This window comes from Lemur catta, chromosome 4, assembly GCF_020740605.2.
Source record: "Lemur catta isolate mLemCat1 chromosome 4, mLemCat1.pri, whole genome shotgun sequence".
NCBI classification, from domain to species: Eukaryota; Metazoa; Chordata; class Mammalia; order Primates; family Lemuridae; genus Lemur; species Lemur catta.
In genome coordinates this window covers 105,080,145-105,101,711 of record NC_059131.1, presented here as the reverse complement: position 1 = coordinate 105,101,711, position 21,567 = coordinate 105,080,145, and the positions used below count along the sequence as shown (strand labels likewise).

The 21,567-nt window shown below is 42.3% G+C and overlaps 1 protein-coding gene across 1 annotated transcript in view; it reads right to left on the bottom strand.

The window, feature by feature from the left end:
* Positions 1 to 21,567, bottom strand: part of NWD2 (NACHT and WD repeat domain containing 2) — a 167,653-nt gene that overhangs the window by 83,863 nt on the left and 62,223 nt on the right. The window contains exon 2 of the mRNA XM_045550496.1: positions 13,014 to 13,102. Coding sequence (XP_045406452.1) covers positions 13,014 to 13,102 — 89 coding nt within the window. The remainder of the gene's footprint in view (positions 1 to 13,013; positions 13,103 to 21,567) is intronic.

Sequence of the window (21,567 nt, the reverse complement as noted above, 5' to 3'; positions counted from 1 at the left end):
AAAGCAAAGGAGGAGCAATAATACTGCCTCTGGAAATCAGGCATGAGCAGTCCAGCAGAGCCATTCCACGCTGCCGAAATGGTCGGCCAATACCGACAAGTAAGCGGGAGTTGCGAAGGTCAACCATGACGTAATACTTTCCTTTCCTTCTGTCCCTCATCGTCTTTGTTTATCTCCGCCCCCCCACCTTTTTATAAACTGGCTCACTCACACGGATGGGAGAAGGAGGATGCAATATGCTTACAATCCTCATGGGGAGTGTCAATTTGGTAAGGTCTGTCCAGGCTTTGATGGACAGGACAGAAATGTGAAGGGACCGGAACAGGATGGAGCTCTGGCCCTGTGAAATGGTGTGCGACATTCACTGCAGAGAGAAGCATCCATTTGATCCAGAGGAAACAGAAAAGAGGCAATTCGTCAGTCAACGTGGAGAAAAGACCAAGAGCGTCACAACAAATCTTGTCAACTATAAAGCCAGTGACATATTTTGATAATGCAGGGGGGTGAGATATATTTTGAGATTCCCAACCAGGCAGAAGGTTGGGAGGGAAAAAAAAGTGCCCAGAGAAGGAGACTGGGCTGGACAGAACAGGACGGCTGTGGAGTGAGAGGAAATGGGGGAAGGAAAGTAGGGAGGTATGACTGATGACGGACCTGCAGTGTGAGAGCAAGGAATTGTTCCATTCAGGAATTATTGGTAAGGCCAAGCTCATATGAGACCCACAAAATTTAACTTAACCTACAACTTTGATGTGCACAGAGAATGTAGCTTCTTCATTTTGTCAAAAACTAGTTTGGGCTTCCTGCCCAAGTCTCCATCCTGTGGTTAGTGGGATAAAGTGAACTTTCAGTTCTATCCCATTTAAACCATATTTCAAAACCTGGTGTTTTCAAGAAGCCTCTATTTTGTGCTCATTTGCTCTTGGATCAAGATGCTGAGGCTCGAAAGGCTTGGCTTCCCCATTCCCCATTCCCCAGGAGGCGCCCGCTGGCCACCTGGCTGCTGGAAGTCACGCTGGGTCTTGGAGGGGGAGTGGAACCCATGGACTAGCCTTTGCCTCACAGCTTGGCCAGAGACTGGTGTTGCTTTGCAGCCGCTGAGGCCAACCTCCCTGCCCAGGCTCCATCCAGCTGATTCACCCCAGGCCTGTGTGTGGTCCCTTCTGCCTGCCATGGAGACTGGTAGTGGCTCCCAGTTGAGTGTATGTGACACACGATAACAAAGTTAGACCTCATGGTGTCTAGCTGCCATGACTATGATGTGGCCACGTGTGCCCAGGTTGCAGGGAAGCTGGAGGGCTGTTGAAAGGCAATCTGTTTCCAGAGTTCTAAGGTAGAGAGCAGAGACAGAAAAAGGGAATGGAGAAACAAGTCTGCTGACCTCTGCCTCCCTCCGCCACTCACCTAGAGACAGCAAAGGGTAGGGCCTGGCTCCAGCGTGTTGATAAACTGGACCCTTTCCCTACATAGTAGACCTCCACGGGCAGAGTCCTACAGGACTGGTTAATGCACCAGACACGATTAAAAGAATTTAGGGAAATCTTCTCTCAAGCCAATAGCCTCACCTGCCAGGTTTTTTCATATGTGAGGCAATCAGTGCCTATTTCCTGAACATTTTTTCCCATTCACACTCCTTCTGTACCATACACTAAGCACTCATCAGACCACTCATTTCAATATGCCTTGGAAGCACCAGAACAAAGAGCTTTTACTATACTTAGAAAGAAAGAAAGAAAATATATATATATATACATGAATAATTGCATTATGCTAGGTTCTTGATCAGGAGAAAATATTATTAAGGTGAAGACAGAAGGAAAATAACATTGGTTGAATATCTTCCCGTGCCAGGCACTTTGTGTTGTCGCACTGACTTCCGACGGCATTCCTGGAAGATGATCACTCCCTTCCATTGTACAGAGGAGTCATCGGTGTTGAGGCCAAACAATGTGCCCAGAGTCACAGGACTGGTTATCTGCAGACCCAGGATGTGAACCCTAGTCTTTCCAACAGAAAAATTCTTGCCATTACCCTATTCCCCATAAATGACGTAACACGCTGCATTTTACTGAATCTAAAACATTATCAGATGCAGGCTGCTCCAATATTGCACACACCACTAAAAAGGAAATGCACTGCCAATTACATGATGACACACGATTTATTTGTAAGATGAATCCTGAATTCTGAGACATAAAAAATGTGAGGAAACCCACGCATCTCTCAGAATCAATGGAATCTGGTAAATACTGTTCCAGGAAGATTGTTTGAACAGCTGGATACAGCCTGGACCCAAACACAAAAGCACCAAGGGTAGGGAAGATCAGGAAAAGGCTGCCATAGTCATTCAGCTATTAAGAAATGAAAGCCTGAGCAAAGACAGACTTGCGAAATGCAAAGAGAAGGTGAGCTTCTAAGAAATACCATGGCAGACGAATCCATCGGAACAGCGGCAGCTTGGATCTAGGTTGTAAAGGGTGGAAGAATGGACTACAAGCCAAGAGTATGAAGTCTCGAAGACTGGGAAGTAGTAGCAATTGAGAAACCAGGAAAGGGGGAGGAAGGATGAGTTCAGTTTTAAACACATTAACATCCAAAGAAACAGAATTATGGAGGTGACAGAACTGCAGACGGAGGGATTACTTACACACAGGCAGCAGTTTAAGGAGAAGATAATGCTCTCACTGGGGTCTAGGGAGAAAGAAAACCAGGCAGATGGGTCTGGACCTGCACTGTCAAAGGAAACACGGAGAGATGGCACCTCAGCAAGTGAGAACAGGCAAGTCCCAGAACAAAAGGGCCCCAGGAGGTACCTTTGCCCGGTGACGTGGTTTGGCTGTTTGGCCCCACCAAATCTCATGTTGGGATTTGATTCTCAGTGTGGAAGGCAGGGCCTGGTGGGGGTGTTTGGGTCATGAGGGTGGATCCCTCATGAATGATGTGGTGCCCTCCCTGTGATAACGAGTGAGTTCTCACTGCATTAGTTCATGAGAAAGCTGGCTGCTGAAAAGAGCCTGGCACTTTTTTATGTGTTTGCTGGCCATTAACTTTTGCAAACTTTTGCAAAGTTTCTGTTCATGTCCTTTGCCTGCTTTTTATTGGGGTTGTTTGATGTTTTTCTTGTTAATTTTCTTAAGTTCTATATAGATTCTTATTACCAGCCCTTTATCCATTGTATAGCATGCAAATATTTTCTCCCATTCTGTAGTTTGTCTATGTGCTCTAATGATAGTTTCCTTGGCTGTGCAGAAGCTTTTTAATTTGATCAGGTCCCATTTATTTATTTTTGTTGCTGCTATGATTGCTTTGGGGGTCTTATTCATAAATTCTTTGCCTAGGCTGATGTTCATAAGACTTTTCCCAACATTTTTATTCTAGAATTCTTATGGTTTCATGTCTTAGGTTTAAGTCTGTTATCCATCGTGAGTTGATTTTTGTGAGACGTAAGAGGTGCAGATCCAGTTTCAATCTTCTGTATGTGGATATACAACTTTCCCAGCACCATTTATTGATGAGATTCTTTTCCCCAGTGTATATTTTTGTCTACTTTGTCAAAGATTAGATGACGATATGAGGATGGTTTTATATCTGGGAAATGCAAATCAAAACCACAATGAGATATCACTTCAGTGAGAATGGCTTTTACCAAAATGTCCCAAAACAACAAATGTTGGCGTGGATGGGGAGAGATAGGAACGCTCTTACACTGCTGGTGGGAGGGCAAATTAGTACAATCTCTGTGGAAAGTAATTTGGAGATATCTCAAAGAACTAAAAATAGAAATACCATTTGATCCAGCAATCCCACTATTAGGCATCTACCCAAAGGAAAAAAAGACATTTTATAATAAAGACATCTATACTCAAATGTTTATAGCAGCACAATTCACAATCGCAAAGATGTGGAAACAACCCAAGTGCCCATCAATATATGAGTGGATTAATAAAATGTGGTATGTGTATACCATGTGGTATATGTATATGTATATGTATACTACTCAACCATAAAAAACAATGGTGAACTAGCACCTCTTATATTATCCTCGGTGAAGCTTGAGCCCATTCTTCAAAGTGAAGTATCACAAGGATGGAAAAACAAGCACCACATGTACTCAGCATCAAATTGTCATTAACTGATCAACACTCAGGTGCTCACGAGGAAGTAACACTCATCGGTTGCGGGGCAGGTGGAGGGGGTGGAGGGGACGGGTAAACGCGTAACTAATGGGTGTGGAGGGCACTGTATGGCAGATGCGCACACTTGTAGCTGTGGCTTGGGCACTGCAAAGGCAATACATGTAACCAAAATGTTTGTACCCCCATGATAATCTGAAATTTTATAAAAGAAAATAAATAAATTGGCACCTCCTCCCTTTCTTGCTCCGTCTCTCGCCATGTGACACACCTGCTCCCCCTTTGCCTTCCGCCTTGGCTGGACGCTCCCTGAAACTCTCACCAGAACCAGCTGCTGGCGTGACGCTTCTTGTACAGCCTGCAGAACTGTGAGTTGAGTAAAGCTCTTTGCTTTGTCAATTACCCAGCCTTGGGCATTCCCTTATAGCCGTGCAAAAGGGACGAACACATCTAGGATGAGCGTCCACTTCTTTGGTGCCTTCAGGTAACATTGTATTGTTATCCTGGGGCACAAAGTAGGTGCAGTCAAGATCTTCCTGCTGGGAGGAGCTGCGGGTTCCACGCTCACGCTTTGCTGTGCAACTAGGAACCCAACACTCACCTGTGGGAGCCAAGGAAAGGGCGGAGGCCCACACAGGAGGGCGTTCCCACTCCGAGACCTGGCTGTCACCTAACTGCAAAGGCGTATGGAGGAAATTACTTTAAAAGCTATCTTTGGCAAAAAGCAACAAAGGGTACCCATTAAGACAAGGACTGTTAATATAAGATTGGATTAAATAAAAGGAGTTCGAGTTTCCACCACCTACCTCTCTTGCAATCAAGTTTCAAGTATTAATACAGCAGGCAAATGACTGACCGTAAGTTTGAGTCCGTGCCTCGTATGTTACAGACACTCAGCCCTGATTCCGCAGCCGTTGTGAAAGTGGCCTTAACCATTGCAGTTTACGCACCCTACGAATGCGATGCCCAAAAGTGATAAATAAAAGAAAAAATTGCTCATTTGACAAGTGAAAGAATTATTTTCTTCATCATGTTCTGGATTTGTTTTTTTGCATGTGCGATGCCTTCCCACTCCCACTGCAGCTCCTCTAGTCATGGTCTCCACCGCCCCCAGCCAGGAGCTTATCCCATTCGGGCAACCCCACTAGACCCCACTCCCACCGAGAGCCCTGCTGCCCAGCCAGGGCACCACTGGCCACATGCAGCTGCCAAGCATTTGAATCGTGGCTGGCCCAAAGTGCAATGTGCTGTGGGTGTAAAATACACTGGACTTTGAAACTTGGGATAAAGACAAGAATGTAAATGCCTCACTAATAATTTTTATACTGATTACACGTTGCAATGATAATGTTTGGGATATATTTATTGGCTTAAAATATTATTAAAATAAATTTTACCTGTTCCTTTTACTTTTTAAAACATGGTTAGTAGAAAACCTAACATTACATATGCGGCTTGCCTCTGCGACTCACATTCTACTTCTTTTGCATGGTGCTGGTGAAGGCTTCCGGCTTCTGGATCTTAGTCATATCGTCAGTAAATTGAACTTACTCAACCAGCACTTATGATATAACCAGTATGAGCCAGGTACTATAAAAGATTCTGGTAATATGAAGATGTAAATAATACAATTGCTAATTTCTAAGAGGGCCCAGTTAGTGGGGGAGGGGCATTTAAAAAGTAATTAAAACAACGTAATATGCTAGTAAAGATTAGGAATAAAGACTCCGGAATCTCAAAGAGGGACATGCACTGTTTCTTAAAGAACGAGTTGAAGATTTTCTACTCATTTGCCGGGGGGTGTGCAACTGTAGGGCCCCAGCCAGAGGGCACAGTGGGTGTAAAGACTCAGGGTAAAGAAAGAACATGTCTGGGGAACAAATGCAGTTCGGAAAGGCTGGAACAGGCTGTCTGTGGGAGAGAGTGACAGAGAGACCTCAGGAGTAGGCAGGAGTGCGAACGGGAATGCGCATGTGATGCTAAGCAGCACAGGCTGGATCCTGCAGACAAAGGAGTCAGATTTGTATCTCGGAATCAGCAGCACAGCAACACTGTGGAGGACGGGCCAGCGGGGTAAGGTGGGCAGAGGGCTTGGTGTTGGGGGGGGGGGAGGGAGGGATGAAGGCAAACAGACCATGTAGGGTAACCATGGCAACAGTCAAGATGACAATAATATAGATTTGAACAAAGGGGAAAGACGGGAGAAATATTTAGGGAGGTGGAACTGGCAGGTCTTGGGGATTCACTGGGTGTTAGAGGTGAAGAAAAAGGAGGTTTATGAACTTTGCAGCTGAGGTGTAGGTGTCTACTAAAGACGCCGGCTGTCAGAAGGTATTCTGAAGGAGCGATTCCAAGCTGAGTAGCTGGACTCAGAGGAAAACTGCTTTTGAAATGGAGGTGTCCTAAGTCCCCGGATCAGCTAACCATCCCCATTAGAGGTCCCTGACCTAAGTAGGCCTCTTCTTGGCTCAGTGTGCCCGCAGGCCTATGTGGGACAGACTTATGGGGGGGCGGGCTACTTAGGAATCAGAAAAGACATCTCGGGAAAGCTAGGTCTTAAGTTGGATTCTGAAGGATGGGCTGTGGGATGGCTGGGGGTGAAGAAAGGGTATTTCTCATAGGAAGCGAGAGCTGAAACAGATATCGCGAACGGGAATCTAGAGCCGGGAATGGGCAACCAGCAAGATGTGCTCCGAGGTCAGGCCAAGAATGGCTTGACCGGCATGGACGGTTAATGGTGGGAGGACTGGGAGGTGAAGCTGAACAAACACCTGTGGCCACTCCAAAGAACATACTCTGGGGAAAAGAATCCTTATTCAATAAATGGTGCTGGGAAAACTTGATAGTCACATGTGGAAGACTGAAACAGGACCCACAGCTTTCACCTCTCACAAAAATCAAATCACAGTGGATAACAGATATAAACCTAAGGTGTGAAACTATTAGAATTATAGAAGAAAATGTGGGAAAGACTCTTACAGACATTGGCCTAGGCAAAGAATTTATGAAGAAGACCCCAAAGGCAATCACAGCAACAATAAAAATAAATGAATGGGACCTGATTAAATTAAAAAGCTTCTGCACAGCCAAAGAAACAGTCATGAGAGCAAACAGACAACCTACAGAATGGGAAAAAATTTTCGCATGCTACACATCCGATTAAGGACTGATAATGAGAATCCATTTAGAACTTAGGAAACTCAGCAACAAAAAAATCAAACAACCCTATCAAAAAGTGGGCAAAGGACATGAATAGAAATTTTTCAAAAGAAGATAGAAGAATGGCTAACAAACATATGAAAAAATGCTCAACATCTCTAATCATCAGGGAAATGCAAATCAAAACCACAATGAGATATCACTTAACTCCAGTGAGAATGGCCTTTATCAAAAAGTCCCATAACAATAAATGTTGGCGTGGATGCAGAGAGACAGGAACACTCATACACTGCTGGTGGGACTGCAAACTACTGAAACCTCTGTGGAAAGCAATATGGAGATACCTTAAACAGATACAAGTAGACCTACCATTTGATCCAGCAATCCTCTTATTGGGCATCTACCCAAAAGAACAAAAGACATTCTATAAAAAATATATCTGCACCCGAATGTTTACAGCAGCACAATCACAATTGCAAAGATGTGGAAACAACCCAAATGCCCATCAATACATGAGTGGATTAGTAAAATGTGGTATATGTATACCATGGAGTATTACTCAGCTATAAGAAATAACAGTGATATAAAATCCCTTTTGTTCTCCTGGATAGAGTTGGAACCCATTCTACTGAGTGAAGTATCCCAAGAATGGAATAATAAGCACCACATGTACTCGCCATCAAATTTGTTTCCCTGATCATCACCTAAGTGCACATTTGGGAATAACACTAATTGGGTGTCAGGCAGATGTTGGGGGGCGGGGAGGGGATGGGTGTATACCTACATAATGAGTGTGATGCGCACTGTCTGGGGAATGGACACGCTTGGACTCTGACTCGGGGGCGTGGGGGCATGGGCAATACACATAACCTAAACTTTTGTACCCCTATAATAAGCTGAAATAAAAAAAATAATGGAAACGTGTCAAAGGAACATGGTGGCCAGCTTAATCTGGGAGAATATCCATATCAAATAAATGATATTAACAGCTTATAATCCCAATGACTAAAATAATTCAAGTTCTTGTTAATGTAAACAAATACGTCTATAAATAGGAGAGAATAAAAAGAGTTTCCTTATAGTAGAATGCCAACTAACAAATGTAGAATGAATGATGCGGTTACACAATCACTGGCAGGTATCACAGTAACAATTTAAGCAAGAATTATCAAAGGATGCTAAAATTTATGGTTGAAAATTTGACAAGGAGCAGAATATTTACACGGTCTCAAAGTATCCCCCACAGAATACTTACTAATTACAAAGGGGAAGATAGTGACTTCACAGTGGAGAAGCCTGGCAGAGGCCAGCTTGTCCCAGTGATCCAGGCTGGCGTCACTGGTAATGAAACAGACTGACACAGGTACCTGCTCGTGGCTGCCCTGTGAAAGACACACTCTTGCTTCCCTGGTACTCCTGCCAAAGATGCAAAATCTGGACCTAACCAAGAGGGAACATCAGATAAATCTTAATCGAAGGACACCTTACAAAATGATAGGCCTATACTTTTCAAAACTGTTAAGGTTATGAAGGACTAAGAAAGACTGAGGAACCGTTCCAGATTGAAAGAGATGAAAGAGATACGTTAATTAAATGCAATGTGTAATCCTGGATTGGATCCTTAAAAATTATTTTTTTATTACCATATAGGATATTATTAAAATAACTATCAAATGTTAAAAAAAATAAAGAGACACCTTATAGGCAGCAGGGAGCCAATAAAAACTTTTAAGCAAAGGAACTGAGAATGTGACATTCAAACACGGTGGCTCTGGCGGGGTGTACAGAAAACCTCAAGTAGGGCGATGGCGCAGGCAGCTCTGCTGAACACGTTTTCACTAAGCCCCACTGAATGCCAAACTCTGTTCTAGGCCTGGGACTTAAACAGGAACCAGACTCTTCCTCAAGGACTTGAGACCTACTGAGGGTAACCAAGAAAAGAGACCACTTGAGATGCTTTTTGTTCACCTCATTTTGGAGGCAGTGAGGGTTAGACCAGGGCCTGGGCAGTGGAGAGGCAAAGCAAGAACGGGTATAACCACACACACTTCATTTTGGTTCCTGCACCATCTGCTTTCACCCTCGCCTGTCTGTATTTTTCCCAATTCGTTCTCCTTGTTCTGACTTGTAAGTGTAGCTGGAGGCACTTAATGAATGCTAGCAAATCAAATACCATGTTATTTAAACACCATGACTTTTCCTGAAGCCAGGGGTGTTCTTTGCTCTAAGTGGGCTTGACGTGCTTTCCGCAGAGCTGTTTCCATCTCTGAGCAATCAACCTATGTATGTATACATCACATATAGTATTAACTGAAGTTCATATAAATCAGGGTCTGCTGCATTTTATGAAATATGTTTAAATGAAAAAATAAAGGAAGTACTACAAAATCTCCTGTCAAACAGGCACAGAGATAAAAGTATATGGGCTTGCTTAAAATGTAACTCCATAGTCTAGCAATTAAATTTAATTAAGAGTTGGCTAAATGGCTGACTATGTGCCAGCTACTTGACTGGCTACTGGGATAAGAGGAATAAAACGCAATCTCAGTCCTGAGAACTTTTATTAATAGACTTTATGGGCAGGTGATGCAGTTTCCTTAGCCAGATGTCTCCTTTTTTCCACTGCTCACTTTAGTTCCTACCACCATCCCTTCTTGGCTTGCACTACGCCCCTGCTGTCACCGTTCCTTCTCCTCCTTCTATTCTGCTCACAGCACCTGAGCAAACCGCTTAAAGGTGGGTCATATCACATTACGCTTTCCCTTGTACCTCAGTAAAACTCTAAGTTCTTAATCTTGGCCCAGAAGGTCTCCCGTGATCTGCTCCCGCCTCAGACTCTCATCCTTGCTCCCTGCGCCGGGACTCCTGCCACCTCCAGGCAGCTGCACCACTTGCTCCATCGCTCTCTGCAGGTCTCTGCTCAAAGGTCATATTAACACTGAGTCCTTCTCTGACCACCTGGCATTTCCTAACCTCTCTTTCCCTGCTTTATTTTTCGTAAAAGCTTTTATTCAATAAAATGCATTTATTATTACTGCTATTTATCTGCATATTCTCTGCCTCCTCCAGCAATATTGGAAGCTCCACAGAAGAGGGCCTTTTTGGTTTGCTCCTGTATTCCCATTACTTAGAACGCTGCCGAGCAGTCCGTGCTCAACAAATACTTCTTAAATGAACTGGATGGATGATTACGCTTTGGATTTTAGGGGCACAAAGAGGAGGGTAATGGCCCATCCTGGGAGGGACGGGGGGATCAGAGAAGGCTTTCTTTCACAAGTGATATTTTGGCTGAGCCATTGATCATTTTTTAATGCACTCACATTCATTTATTCAACAAATTCTAATGATGTTCCCTATGTGCCAGGGACTCTTCCAGCGTCATGAAGGCAGACAAGCCTCCGTTCTTGTGGAATTTACAGTCTGGTGGGAGAGAGATGATAAGCAAGCTGGTACATAAGTAAACAAAAATATCCCAGGCTATGCAAAGAACTAAAATAGTATAATATAAAAGAGGCGGTTACTTTGGATTGGGTCATTAGGGAAGCATCTCTAGGAAGAGACCTTTCAGCGGGGACTGAGGGACATGAAGAACGCAGTCACGGGAAGATGAAGGGGCTAAGTATTCCCGGCACAGAGAATAGCCAGGGCAAAATTTTTAAGTGGGAATGGGCTTGGGGTGCTCTTGGAACCAAGAGAAGCACATGGAGCTGCAGGGCAGCGGGCAGATGGGAGAGGCCCAGCCTGAGATCGGACAGGGGGCATCGTAAGCAGGAGGACCCAGGAGGCGAGGCAGGGCGGAGCCAGGCTGGAAGGCACGCCAGGCAGAGAGGACAGCACAAGCAAAGGCGAGCAGGCGTGAAACAGATTTGGTACGTTTCAGTTACTCTAGGAAACTCATTGCTCCTGGGTTCAATGCGCAATGGAATTGGGAACACCAAGGGGGTAAACAGTCTTTCCATGAAGCTTCTGGCACCATATTTTGCTGCAGTTGAGAGAAGAGAACTCTTTCTCTAAAAAACATATCCTCAGGGTGGGCTATAATGAACCTACCATAAAAGACTATACTAAAAAGTATATTCTCAGATTCTTAGAGGAGTCAGGTATTATGTATTTGACCTCCTGTTAAGGCTAGAGCTGAGAAGCGAAAGTAATCTTGCGTATTTTATTTTATTCTAAACACAACCTCAGACAGGCAAGTTGTTGCCCTCCCTATCTGACACTGAACTGAAGGGCCTGGGGAGAGCCGGGCTCAGTGCCACGGCCTCCCTGCCCACTGCCGCTTCCCCTGCTGCCCAGCGCCTCCTCGGCGGGTTCAGGGCACCTGCCTGGAACGAACCTGCCCTCAGGTTACTCTGCGGGCCTCGCCTTCTACGGTCTTCCCTTTGCTGTATCTGTCTTCTCCTGTGCCTGCCTCTAACTCAGAAAATATACCTTTCTTTTTCCTCCCGCCCTCAGCTCACCCTAGCGAACACCACGTGCTATGGAGGCTGTTCTATAGCTCGACAACTTCTTCCCTCTGCTGACAAAAGTGATGCAAAACAAAACAAATTCGAAGATGGGATTAATATGCTTGGACGCGTCTCTCCCTCTGCGGTAATTGAGTCCCCAAGGAGTGTCTAAGTCTTTGGGAATTCTGACAGATGGAAGTTTTGTAACAATTGGGACCCTGTTATCAGCAGAACCAGAGTCCTCAGAGAAGGTAGTGATGAATTTATGACAAGGAATTTAATTTAGGTTCACAATTTATCAAGTAAATGGTGACTTATGAGTGACTATTCAGTATGTGTGTCTGCTGTTGACTGACATTATGCATTGAGCTTGAAACCATTTTGAGACTATTACTTTATACATCATATTAGAAGGCATCACAAGATAAATATTTATCCAGGAGGAAACGAAGGGTGAAATTTTCTTCCATGAACAATGGTGTGTTTTGCACTCTTGCACCACAAAACTCTATTACATATTCATCAATTGACAATGGAAATGTATAGTTTAGATAGCACCAGAAAGTTAAGATTTCCATTGTAAATGAGGTTGAAAAATTCCTACTAAATAATGTTATCTGTTGCAGGAGCCATTGACTCTTTCAGTTTTTGGATGTCCAAGATCTGTCCCATGTTTTCAAGCACTTATTCATTAGGTGGCAAAAATCAATGCGGTATAAAAATGTTAGAATGTTCATGAACTTTAGCAATGATGTTTGCAGTTACTCTCTCTTGAAAGGCGGATATAATTTTTTTTTTTTTTTTTTTTTTGGTAAATGGTAAAGCTCTGAAATGCTCAGGAGAAAGGATATTCTACAATGTGAACAAAAACTAAAAGGCAAGATAGAAGACAAGGACTGACAAGGCTGCTGAAAGGAAATAATTTTAAAAAGTTGGTCTCGATTTTATGTGCAATACCTTTCTAGAAACCATAGCTTAAACTCGGGTCCTCAGCAACCTTTATTTTTTGATAACAGTGGAGACTGTCAAAAAAGCAAAGAAAAAGATGAGCCAATAACAGGCAGGGTCCAAGAATCACAGCATAAGAGTACAAAACATGAAAAATGACTAAATACTTTATTTCCATTTGCCAATGGTTCTTTTTACTCATACTTAAAGAAATGAAAATTTTCAGGGCTTAAAAGTTATCTTTTATACCACCCAAGTTATGACAAGAAACAAAAATTAGTTATTTGGCTGACATAACTGGAAACAAAATTAATACTAGAGTTACCTGAAATTCCAATCCATAGTTTTCTCTGCAGAATTCTCTCAGTTTAGGGTACACATTTTCTCTTAGTGCCTGTCTTTCTGCTCCCGTGTCTACAGTAGAAAAACAAACACATAGAAAGTGAATATTCCATAGATATATTTCTAGAAAAAAATGAAACCTTAAAATATTAACATTAATATAATTAAGCTGCGGTGCTGAGTTATAAAATAACAGGATATCTGGCTGCCGGTATAGATCTGCTCTTAATTCCACAGAGACCCCCCCACCTGGCATGCGTAAGAAGCCTGTAGAATGGACCAGTGGTCAGTTCTGTGTGTCCCTGTAGGGCTGAATATTCACAGTCGATTCTTTATGCCCACACAGGCCTTCACATGGAGCTCTTAAATAGCTATGACCACACTGTCCTTGGAAGAGGTATGAAAAGACATTGTAGGGCTATCAGGTGTTTTAGCTCCATGAAATATAAAAGTTTCAGAACACACATATACACACACACATTAATTTTGTTACTGATTTCCAAAAAAATTCAGACTCTGTCATTGTTACCTAGAGTATTTAGAAATAATACAACTTTTACAAAATTCAGCACGGTGTGGAGGCAAACATCAAAAACCTGCAGATCCCACACACTGCAGATTCGATTGTCCAGTGGATTTAGCATCTCCCACCCTGGGCTGGGGGACTTACTGTTGTATCAGAGATACGAACTGTTTCACATGTGTCATACCATTTAAAAGTTCTGAAATAAAATATTTTTTATTATCTCCTGTCATTAAAAAAATACAAGAAGAAACAGAGAACCTGAAACCAGAAGAATCACAGAACATGCATGTATTTAATGTTGAATATTTTGCACAGAAGGGATTCTAAAGCCACCTGTGTTGAGCAATTTTGCTGTATCAGTGATGACAATGTAAGATTCTTACAGCAAAGAGAAGCTGCTCCTTGCCCAGCTAACGTCAGTGAAACCCGAGAAGCACAGCTTTAAAAAATTAGGTTAACGTGTTAGCCTGTGAAAAGTACCATTTGCTAAATGTGCCTCCATCCCAGCCATAACTATAAAACACTTGCATACCACATTATTCTTCCTACCATTCTCGAGCCTATTTTGAGAAGGAAATAACTAATCAGGAGAGTCTGAAATGCAGCTGCAGGCTGGCAGAGTGACAGGAACCTGTGTTTATGTGGAAATCAAAGATCCAGAGGAATACAAGGTCTTCTAGATTACCCTGTGATCTAGACAGATAGGGTCTTTTCCAACCTTATAATGAGGTTCTAAGCCCAAAGAGCAGGCAGAACTCCCCCCCCCCCCCCCCGCCGGCCAGTACATTTGGGCAGGGCCCGCGCAGTGCGTGGCAGTGGCAGGGGAGGTGTGTTACGTGCTCACATCGCTGCTGTGACCTTGACGGCAGGTGCCCATCCTCCCTGGCCCCATTTTAAGAGCTGAAAATGACAACTTCACAATAAAGCTGATGATATTCAATACATCTCTCTAAAAGCCCTTAGCAGAGCTTTAAAACCCAAATAACAAAGAAGTCACTTTAAAAAATAAATACAACCAGATGTGGAAGGTGAGAATATATCAAACAAGAATTACTGTTAAGAAATTCTGTAGGTATGCACCCACCCCTTCCCCCATCCCCCACCTCCGCTCCCCGTCAGAACTTCAAGCGTGTCCATTCCCCAGACAGTGCGCATCGCACGCAGCAAGTGGTGCATGCCTCCATGATGAGTGCGGTGTGCACTGTCTAGGGAATGGACACGCTTGAAGCTCAGACTCGGGGGCATGGGGGGGCATGGGCAATATATATAACCTGAACTTTTATACCCCCATAATGAGCTGAAATAAAAAAAAAAAACAAAAAAAGAAATTCTGAAACATAGTACTAAATAATACACGAATTATGGAATAATTTAAGGAACAGAAATGTCTTGTTTCTTAAAAAATGTTATTGTAACTCTTATACTAGGTACTGAGACCTGAAAGTACAATAAGGAGGATAAGACAGAAACATAGCACCTAATTACTAACATTTACTGAGTGCTTACTGTAGTCTAGCAGGGTGCTAAGTGTTTTTATTTGTATTTTCTTAGTCACTTCAGACAACAACCCTATGAAACAGGTAAAATTATTATTCTAGTTTTTTTTTTAACTGGGGGTAGAGTAGTTAAGAAACTTGCCCAAGATCATATGGTCACTAAGCTGGAAAACCCAGATTTGAATCCAGGAAGCCATACACCATAGTTTGCTCTAATCATGGAAATATGCAACTGTGAAAAAAGAATCAATCTTTAAAAATGACCAATATAATAAATAAACAAAACAACTCAGGGATGAAGTCCTAAAACTTATGAAATAAAAAAATTTGAGTTATCATTGATGGATTCTTCCCTTTCTATGATCCACCCTTCCAACACATCAGTAAGTTCTCTCGCTCTACCTCTAGACGAATACCGAATGAATCGACTTCCGTCATCTCTGCTGCTAGATGGAAGCCACATTCATCCTTCATCTGGACTCCACCTCCCTGTTTGCATACTCGCCCCCCTTTAGTCCATTCTCCACAGACAGGCTGCACTGACCTATAAAGAGTGTAAGTCAGATCACATCCCCACCTTGTTATAACCCTCCAGTGGCTCTTCCTGGAACCTGGAATGAAACCCACACTCCTTACGTTGAACGTTCTCTCTCTCCCTAAGCTCGTTTCTTACTTGCCCTGTTCACGTCCCTCCAGTGGAACAAGTCTCCGTCAGGTTCCCAGATCACACTCCCACTGGCGAGCCTCTGTTTAGCTGTGACTTTCTCTTGGAGCGCTTTGTCCTGTGTTCATCTCCTGGCATCTCCTGTCATCCAAACGTCAGCCTCAATGCCACCTCCTCCGAGAGGCCTTCTCAGAGCACTCCAGCTACAGCAGCCACTGAACCACTTCCCACCACCTTAATTTTGTACAGTACTCGAACCTATTGTTTATTTGTTCACTGTTTGTCTCCCTTGCTAAAATGTGAATTCAAAGGGCACTGGAACCTGCTTTTGTCTCGTTCACTGCTGCATCCTCAGTGATTAGAGTCACGCTCGATTAATGAACGAGGGAATAAGAAGACCACACATGCACCAGCGACACACATGGGCTGACAGGCACTGCTGTCCTGCAATTGCGTCCAGAAACAGGAAGGCTTCCTGTGTCACAGCTGGTTACTGGAGGGATTTAAAAGCAAGACTGTGTGAAATTGTGGGAAATAAACAATGGGATTTAGAAAGTTGGTGTAATGAGGTAAATGAATGAACTGAAATACTGATTTCTGGGTTCTGTGTCTGTGGCAGAATATAAACCAAATTATTTTAAACTTTTCCAAATATGTGAAGGAAGTGAATGTATGTATCTGATAGGCATTCTGTACTCTTACTTATATTACAAAATGACTCAGATTTTCCTATATTTGTACTAATATAGGATGATTGGCTCTGGAAATGAAAAACTAAGAATGGATTAATTATGATGGGTGACAGATCAGCTGGCTTAATTAAATAAAAAAACCTGATTCATACCAACAGCAAATCCGGATGGTTGGCAATTAAAAACACGAGAATGTCATGAGCAGGAAAAATTAGCTCACAGAATCTCACACACCAAAAGGGACCTTTTTAAAAATTGTTGATCAGAGACAAGGTACGTCATCATTTTTTTTAATACATAGTCATCACATCTATTTGTATCTGCCCAGCTCCTTAATGCTTTGAAAAGGTACATTAATACTTTGGCAGCACTATTAGGTTTTTAAGGGATTGCTTTCCAAATGATTCTTTGGTGATTTCAGAGTTAATGATGGTCTCTGTGCAGTGTCTGAGTTACTCACAGGAAGTACATTAGTTGGGGGAAGAATTATTAATCAATACCATTATCCTTGAAACATCTTGATTTTACTTCAATAAAGGTTTAGATTAATTCCAAATTTTTATTAAAGGTAAAAGAGTGCTGAAAGGACCATACAGGATTGGGACCTCATATAGCTCCAGCCTCACTCAAACTTAAGGCATGGACATTAGATTAAGTCACTTTTCCTACACTCTTCCCAGCTCAGAAAATCTGTTTAGGATCTACCACACGTCCTCTGCTAAAACTGTCGTTCTAGCCGGTCTCCCAGGTTTCTGGACCTTGGCTCTTGCCTGGATTCGCTCTCTTTACCTCACCTCTTACCAGTGATTCATTTGGACAGCCTCTCTGGCTTTTTGGAGAGTTGTTTAGGTCAATTTCTTGTTTGGCAGCTCCCCAAGGTGCTATCTCTTCTCCAAGTCCCTCTGATGCATCTTCCATACCCAACTAGCCACACGCACTCTTCCTTATTTCAATGTCAGCAAATCTTGTCAATTTTATGTCATAAATCTCTTTTTAATTTGGCCACTATTTTCTCACTCACCCTCTCTCTCAGCCGAAAGAATTGAAAACTCTATTTGATTGACCTGTTATCTGTCCCTCCCTCACCACAGTCTGACGCTCCCCAGAGCTGCCAGCAATAATTCCAAGACAAAACAAAACCTTGCTGACATCTGCTGGTCCAGGGGATAAAGGCCAGAATGCTCAGCAGGTGTAAGTAAATCCTCTAGCAAAGTTCCGTCTTCTACGGCTGGTCCCCATGTACCCTCTAAAGTCTGAGTTTTCAGATATTACTTGATCTTGACTCTTGTCCTCATATAAACTGCTTCCATGCTCAGAAGCTCCTACCTACTGCGTCACCCTTGTTTGGTTGACTGCTGCCCTTCTGAGTCCTGGTCAAATGCAGCAAGGTTTGTGAACTCTTGCTAGAGACAGGCATGTCTGCTCTAGGTCACACCATAGCACTCTGCTCACTGCTACATAACATCACATATTGGGATGTATTGCAAATTACTATAATTATTATTTTTGGTTTGTATCCCCCATGAGACTATGAATTCATGGAAGGCAGGAACTTTCTCATACATCTTTACATCTTATAAATTAGAGCAGATCCCAAAACATAATTATTACTCAATAAATGAATGAGCAAATAGATGCTACTATAATGAAAACATCAACTAAAAGCAAACCAAAAAGTTAATTTGTCTCTATAAAGTTAACCTAAATCAAAGTCCAATCATTTTTAAGTAAGAGTTGACTATGTTGATGGCATTAATAGTCATTTGTGAATCTGGGGTGATGTTACAAAATTTATGATGCACTATGGCATGGTGAAGAACTTTGTGGATCTTCTTCCCAATAAGCAACAATCAAACTTGACAAAATTGTTAAAATAACCATTTTAAATCTCTGTAAATCAATCAAAGACCAAAGGCATAAAACAAATTGAAAAGTGATTAATCACAAAAAATAACTGAACTTTAGGTAAGAGCAGCAAGAGTCTATGGGATTCTTGCCTGGGGCTTCTCCTATCCCCGCCTTCTCCTGATCCCGCCAGCTCCAAGCAAGACGAGCTGAAACCATCAACATCATTGACAGAGAAGGCTCACTTGATTAGGTGCTGAGCTTGGAAAAACTCCATGCCTGTCAGTGTTGCTAACAGCAGTAGTGGTCTCAGAGGTAGATAAATGGGCCCAGTGGATTTAACAAGGAGACCAAGAAAATAAACAGCCACAGAGGGGCCGAATAAGCTCTATGAATACTCTCGGCCAATAGGAAGGCTACATATAAACACAAGAAAGATTGACAGCTACCCACACAGTCCTGGCTGACTTTGAGCCTGTTTACATGGGCAGCAGAAACATGAGAAGGCCTGGTAGAAAGTAAAAGCTGTGATAGACTTAAACACTGCCTGAACTTTAAATGTGTTTCCCAACCCATACACATTGATAGAGTAGAAATCTTACTGGTTTGAGGTATTTGAGAAAAAAAATTGACAACACTGATTGATGCTAAGCTAAGTAGACAAATGGGTGACCCCTAGGAAACCAGGCTTAATAATAGAGATTATTAATAATTAAATAACTGTGCAGAGACATCAGTAGCACACACTGTGGGGAAGAGATTCCACAGATTTAGTCCAGGCAAGTTACTACATGAAGAAAAAAAGCATATAAAGAAACAGTTAAAAAATAGCACTCAGAGATGAAAAATCAGAATCTAGAGTTTATCTAAAATGTCCAATTTTCACAAAAAATTATGAGACATACTAGCAAAGCAAAAAATATGAAATATGCTCAGGAAAAATAAGTGAATAGAAACTGTCTCTGAGTGTATTCAGATGTTGGATTTAGCTGACAAAGTCTTCAAAAGCAGCTATTATAAATATATTCAAAAACATTAAGATAACCATGTTTAAAGAATGAAGGAAAATGAACAGAGCCCTAATATACTTGTGGAACAACATCAACTATACTGATACATATGTAAGGGAGTCCTAAAAAGAGAAGAGAAAGAGAAAGAAGGAAAAAAAATTAAAGAAATAATTGCCAAAACCCAAATTTAAAGGGTCTCTGCACCTCTCAGGGACCTGAGGACCAGCCTGTTTAGGGCCCACCACTGTCAGTGACTTTGCCCATTCCAACAGTGAGGCTTCTGAGGGCCCACATGGCACCCCGCCTCCCCAGAGGCATGAGGACTCACCCACCTGAGGCTCACTATCACCAGTGACTCTGCCTACTCCAGTGACAAAATCACTGCATGAGCATTCCCCCTCCAGTGGCTGAAGGACTGGCCCATCTGAGAACTGCAACTGCCAATGACCTCTCTAGTGGGGAAGCTGCAATGTGCCTGCATATGTGCTCCAGGGGCCAAAGGACCAGTCCACCCAAGGCCCTCAGCTGTCACTGGTGACCCCACCCCTTAATCAACATGTCTATCCAAGGGCCCCCAAATTGGCCTGCCTGGCAGCCCCAGCCCCCAGTAAAGTCATGCCACAGCCTCCACAAACACCTATAGCCTAGGCCACTAGGTCAAATGTAGACACCACTGACACTGATTACAGCTGAAGAAATCACATAGACACTACATAAATATGCCCAGCCAAAACCAAAGCCAAAGAATCCTACCCAGTGAACACTATAAGACACATCTATAGGAAAAAGTTCTTCCTTATGAAAGTTACTCCATAAAACTAGAAGTGACTGTTCTACCAGATATGCAGAAATCAACATAAGGACACAAGAAACATGGAAAAACAAGGAAACATAACACCTCCAAAGGATCACAATAATCTTCCAGTAACAGACTCAAAAGAAAAGGAAATTGATGAAATGTCTGAAAATGAATTCAAAATAATTATCTCAGGAAACTTGAGACGCAAGAGAATACAGATAGAAAATCAATGAAATCCGGAAAACAATTCATGATTTGAATGAGAAACTCAACAAAGAGATGGATATTGTAAAAAAAAGAATTAGAAATCTAGGAATCAAACAATTCAATGAATGAAATAAAAAATATAATCAAGAACTTCACTTAATAGAATGGGTTCCAACTCTCTCCAGGAGAACAAAAGGGATTCCATATCACTGTTATTTCTTATAGCTGAGTAATACTCCATGGTACACATATACCACAATTTACTAATCCATTCATGAATTGATGGGCATTTGGGTTGTTTCCACATCTTTGCAGTTGTGAATTGTGCTGCTATAAACATTCGGGTACAGGTGTCTTTGTCATAGAATGACTTTTGTTCCTTTGGGTAGATGCTCAATAATGGGATTGCTGGATTGAATGGTAGGTCTACTTGTATCTGTTTAAGGTATCTCCATAATGCTTTCCACAGGGGTTGCACTAGTTTGCAGTCCCACCAGCAGTGTATGAGTGTTCCTGTCTCTCCGCATCCACACCAACATGTGTTGTTTTGAAACTTTTTGATAAAGGCCATTATCACTGGAGTTAAGTGACATCTCATTGTGGTTTTGATTTGCATTTCCCTGATGATTAGGGATGTTGAGCATTAAGCTGTCCCTGAGGATATGGTAAAATCTTTGCCTGGTGTTCTGGTGGATCTGCAAGTGCGGAAGCAGAACTATCTTGGCAAAAAGCAAATCCCTCAGCATCTTCTTGGTTCAGATGGTATTGATCTCTAGGCTTGGGTCAGAAGCATAAATTCCTGTCAGGACTTATTCAATTCAAACATACCACCACCTCCCAGAGTTAATGAGGAGTCATCTATCACTTCAGGTATCCAAAAGCATTGCTCCTTTTCCCCAAAGAGGGATTTGTTCCTTTTCTTCTACTTCTTTCTTCCAAGAATGGAAATGTAATTTTCAGGGACGTCCCATTGACCTACCCTATGGTACTCAGGGAGGAAATATTCAGAAATCACTAAGTTATTTTTTGTTTCCAGAAATGTTATGATGTTATAGAATAAAATATAAAATGTGATGGAATAGGGTAAGCAATAACAACAGCAAAGCAGGGACTTCTCTGGTATTTTCCTGGAGTATTGATCAAGAGTCCAATATAGGAAACATATCATGTTTAAACCTAATAACACAAATACTCTGGAGTCTTTAGTAAAATACAGAATGTGTCTTTATAACTAATTCTTTGACTTTTAGCATCAATTACTTTCAGGAGTTGATAAAGGGATGTTTCTATTGTACTTC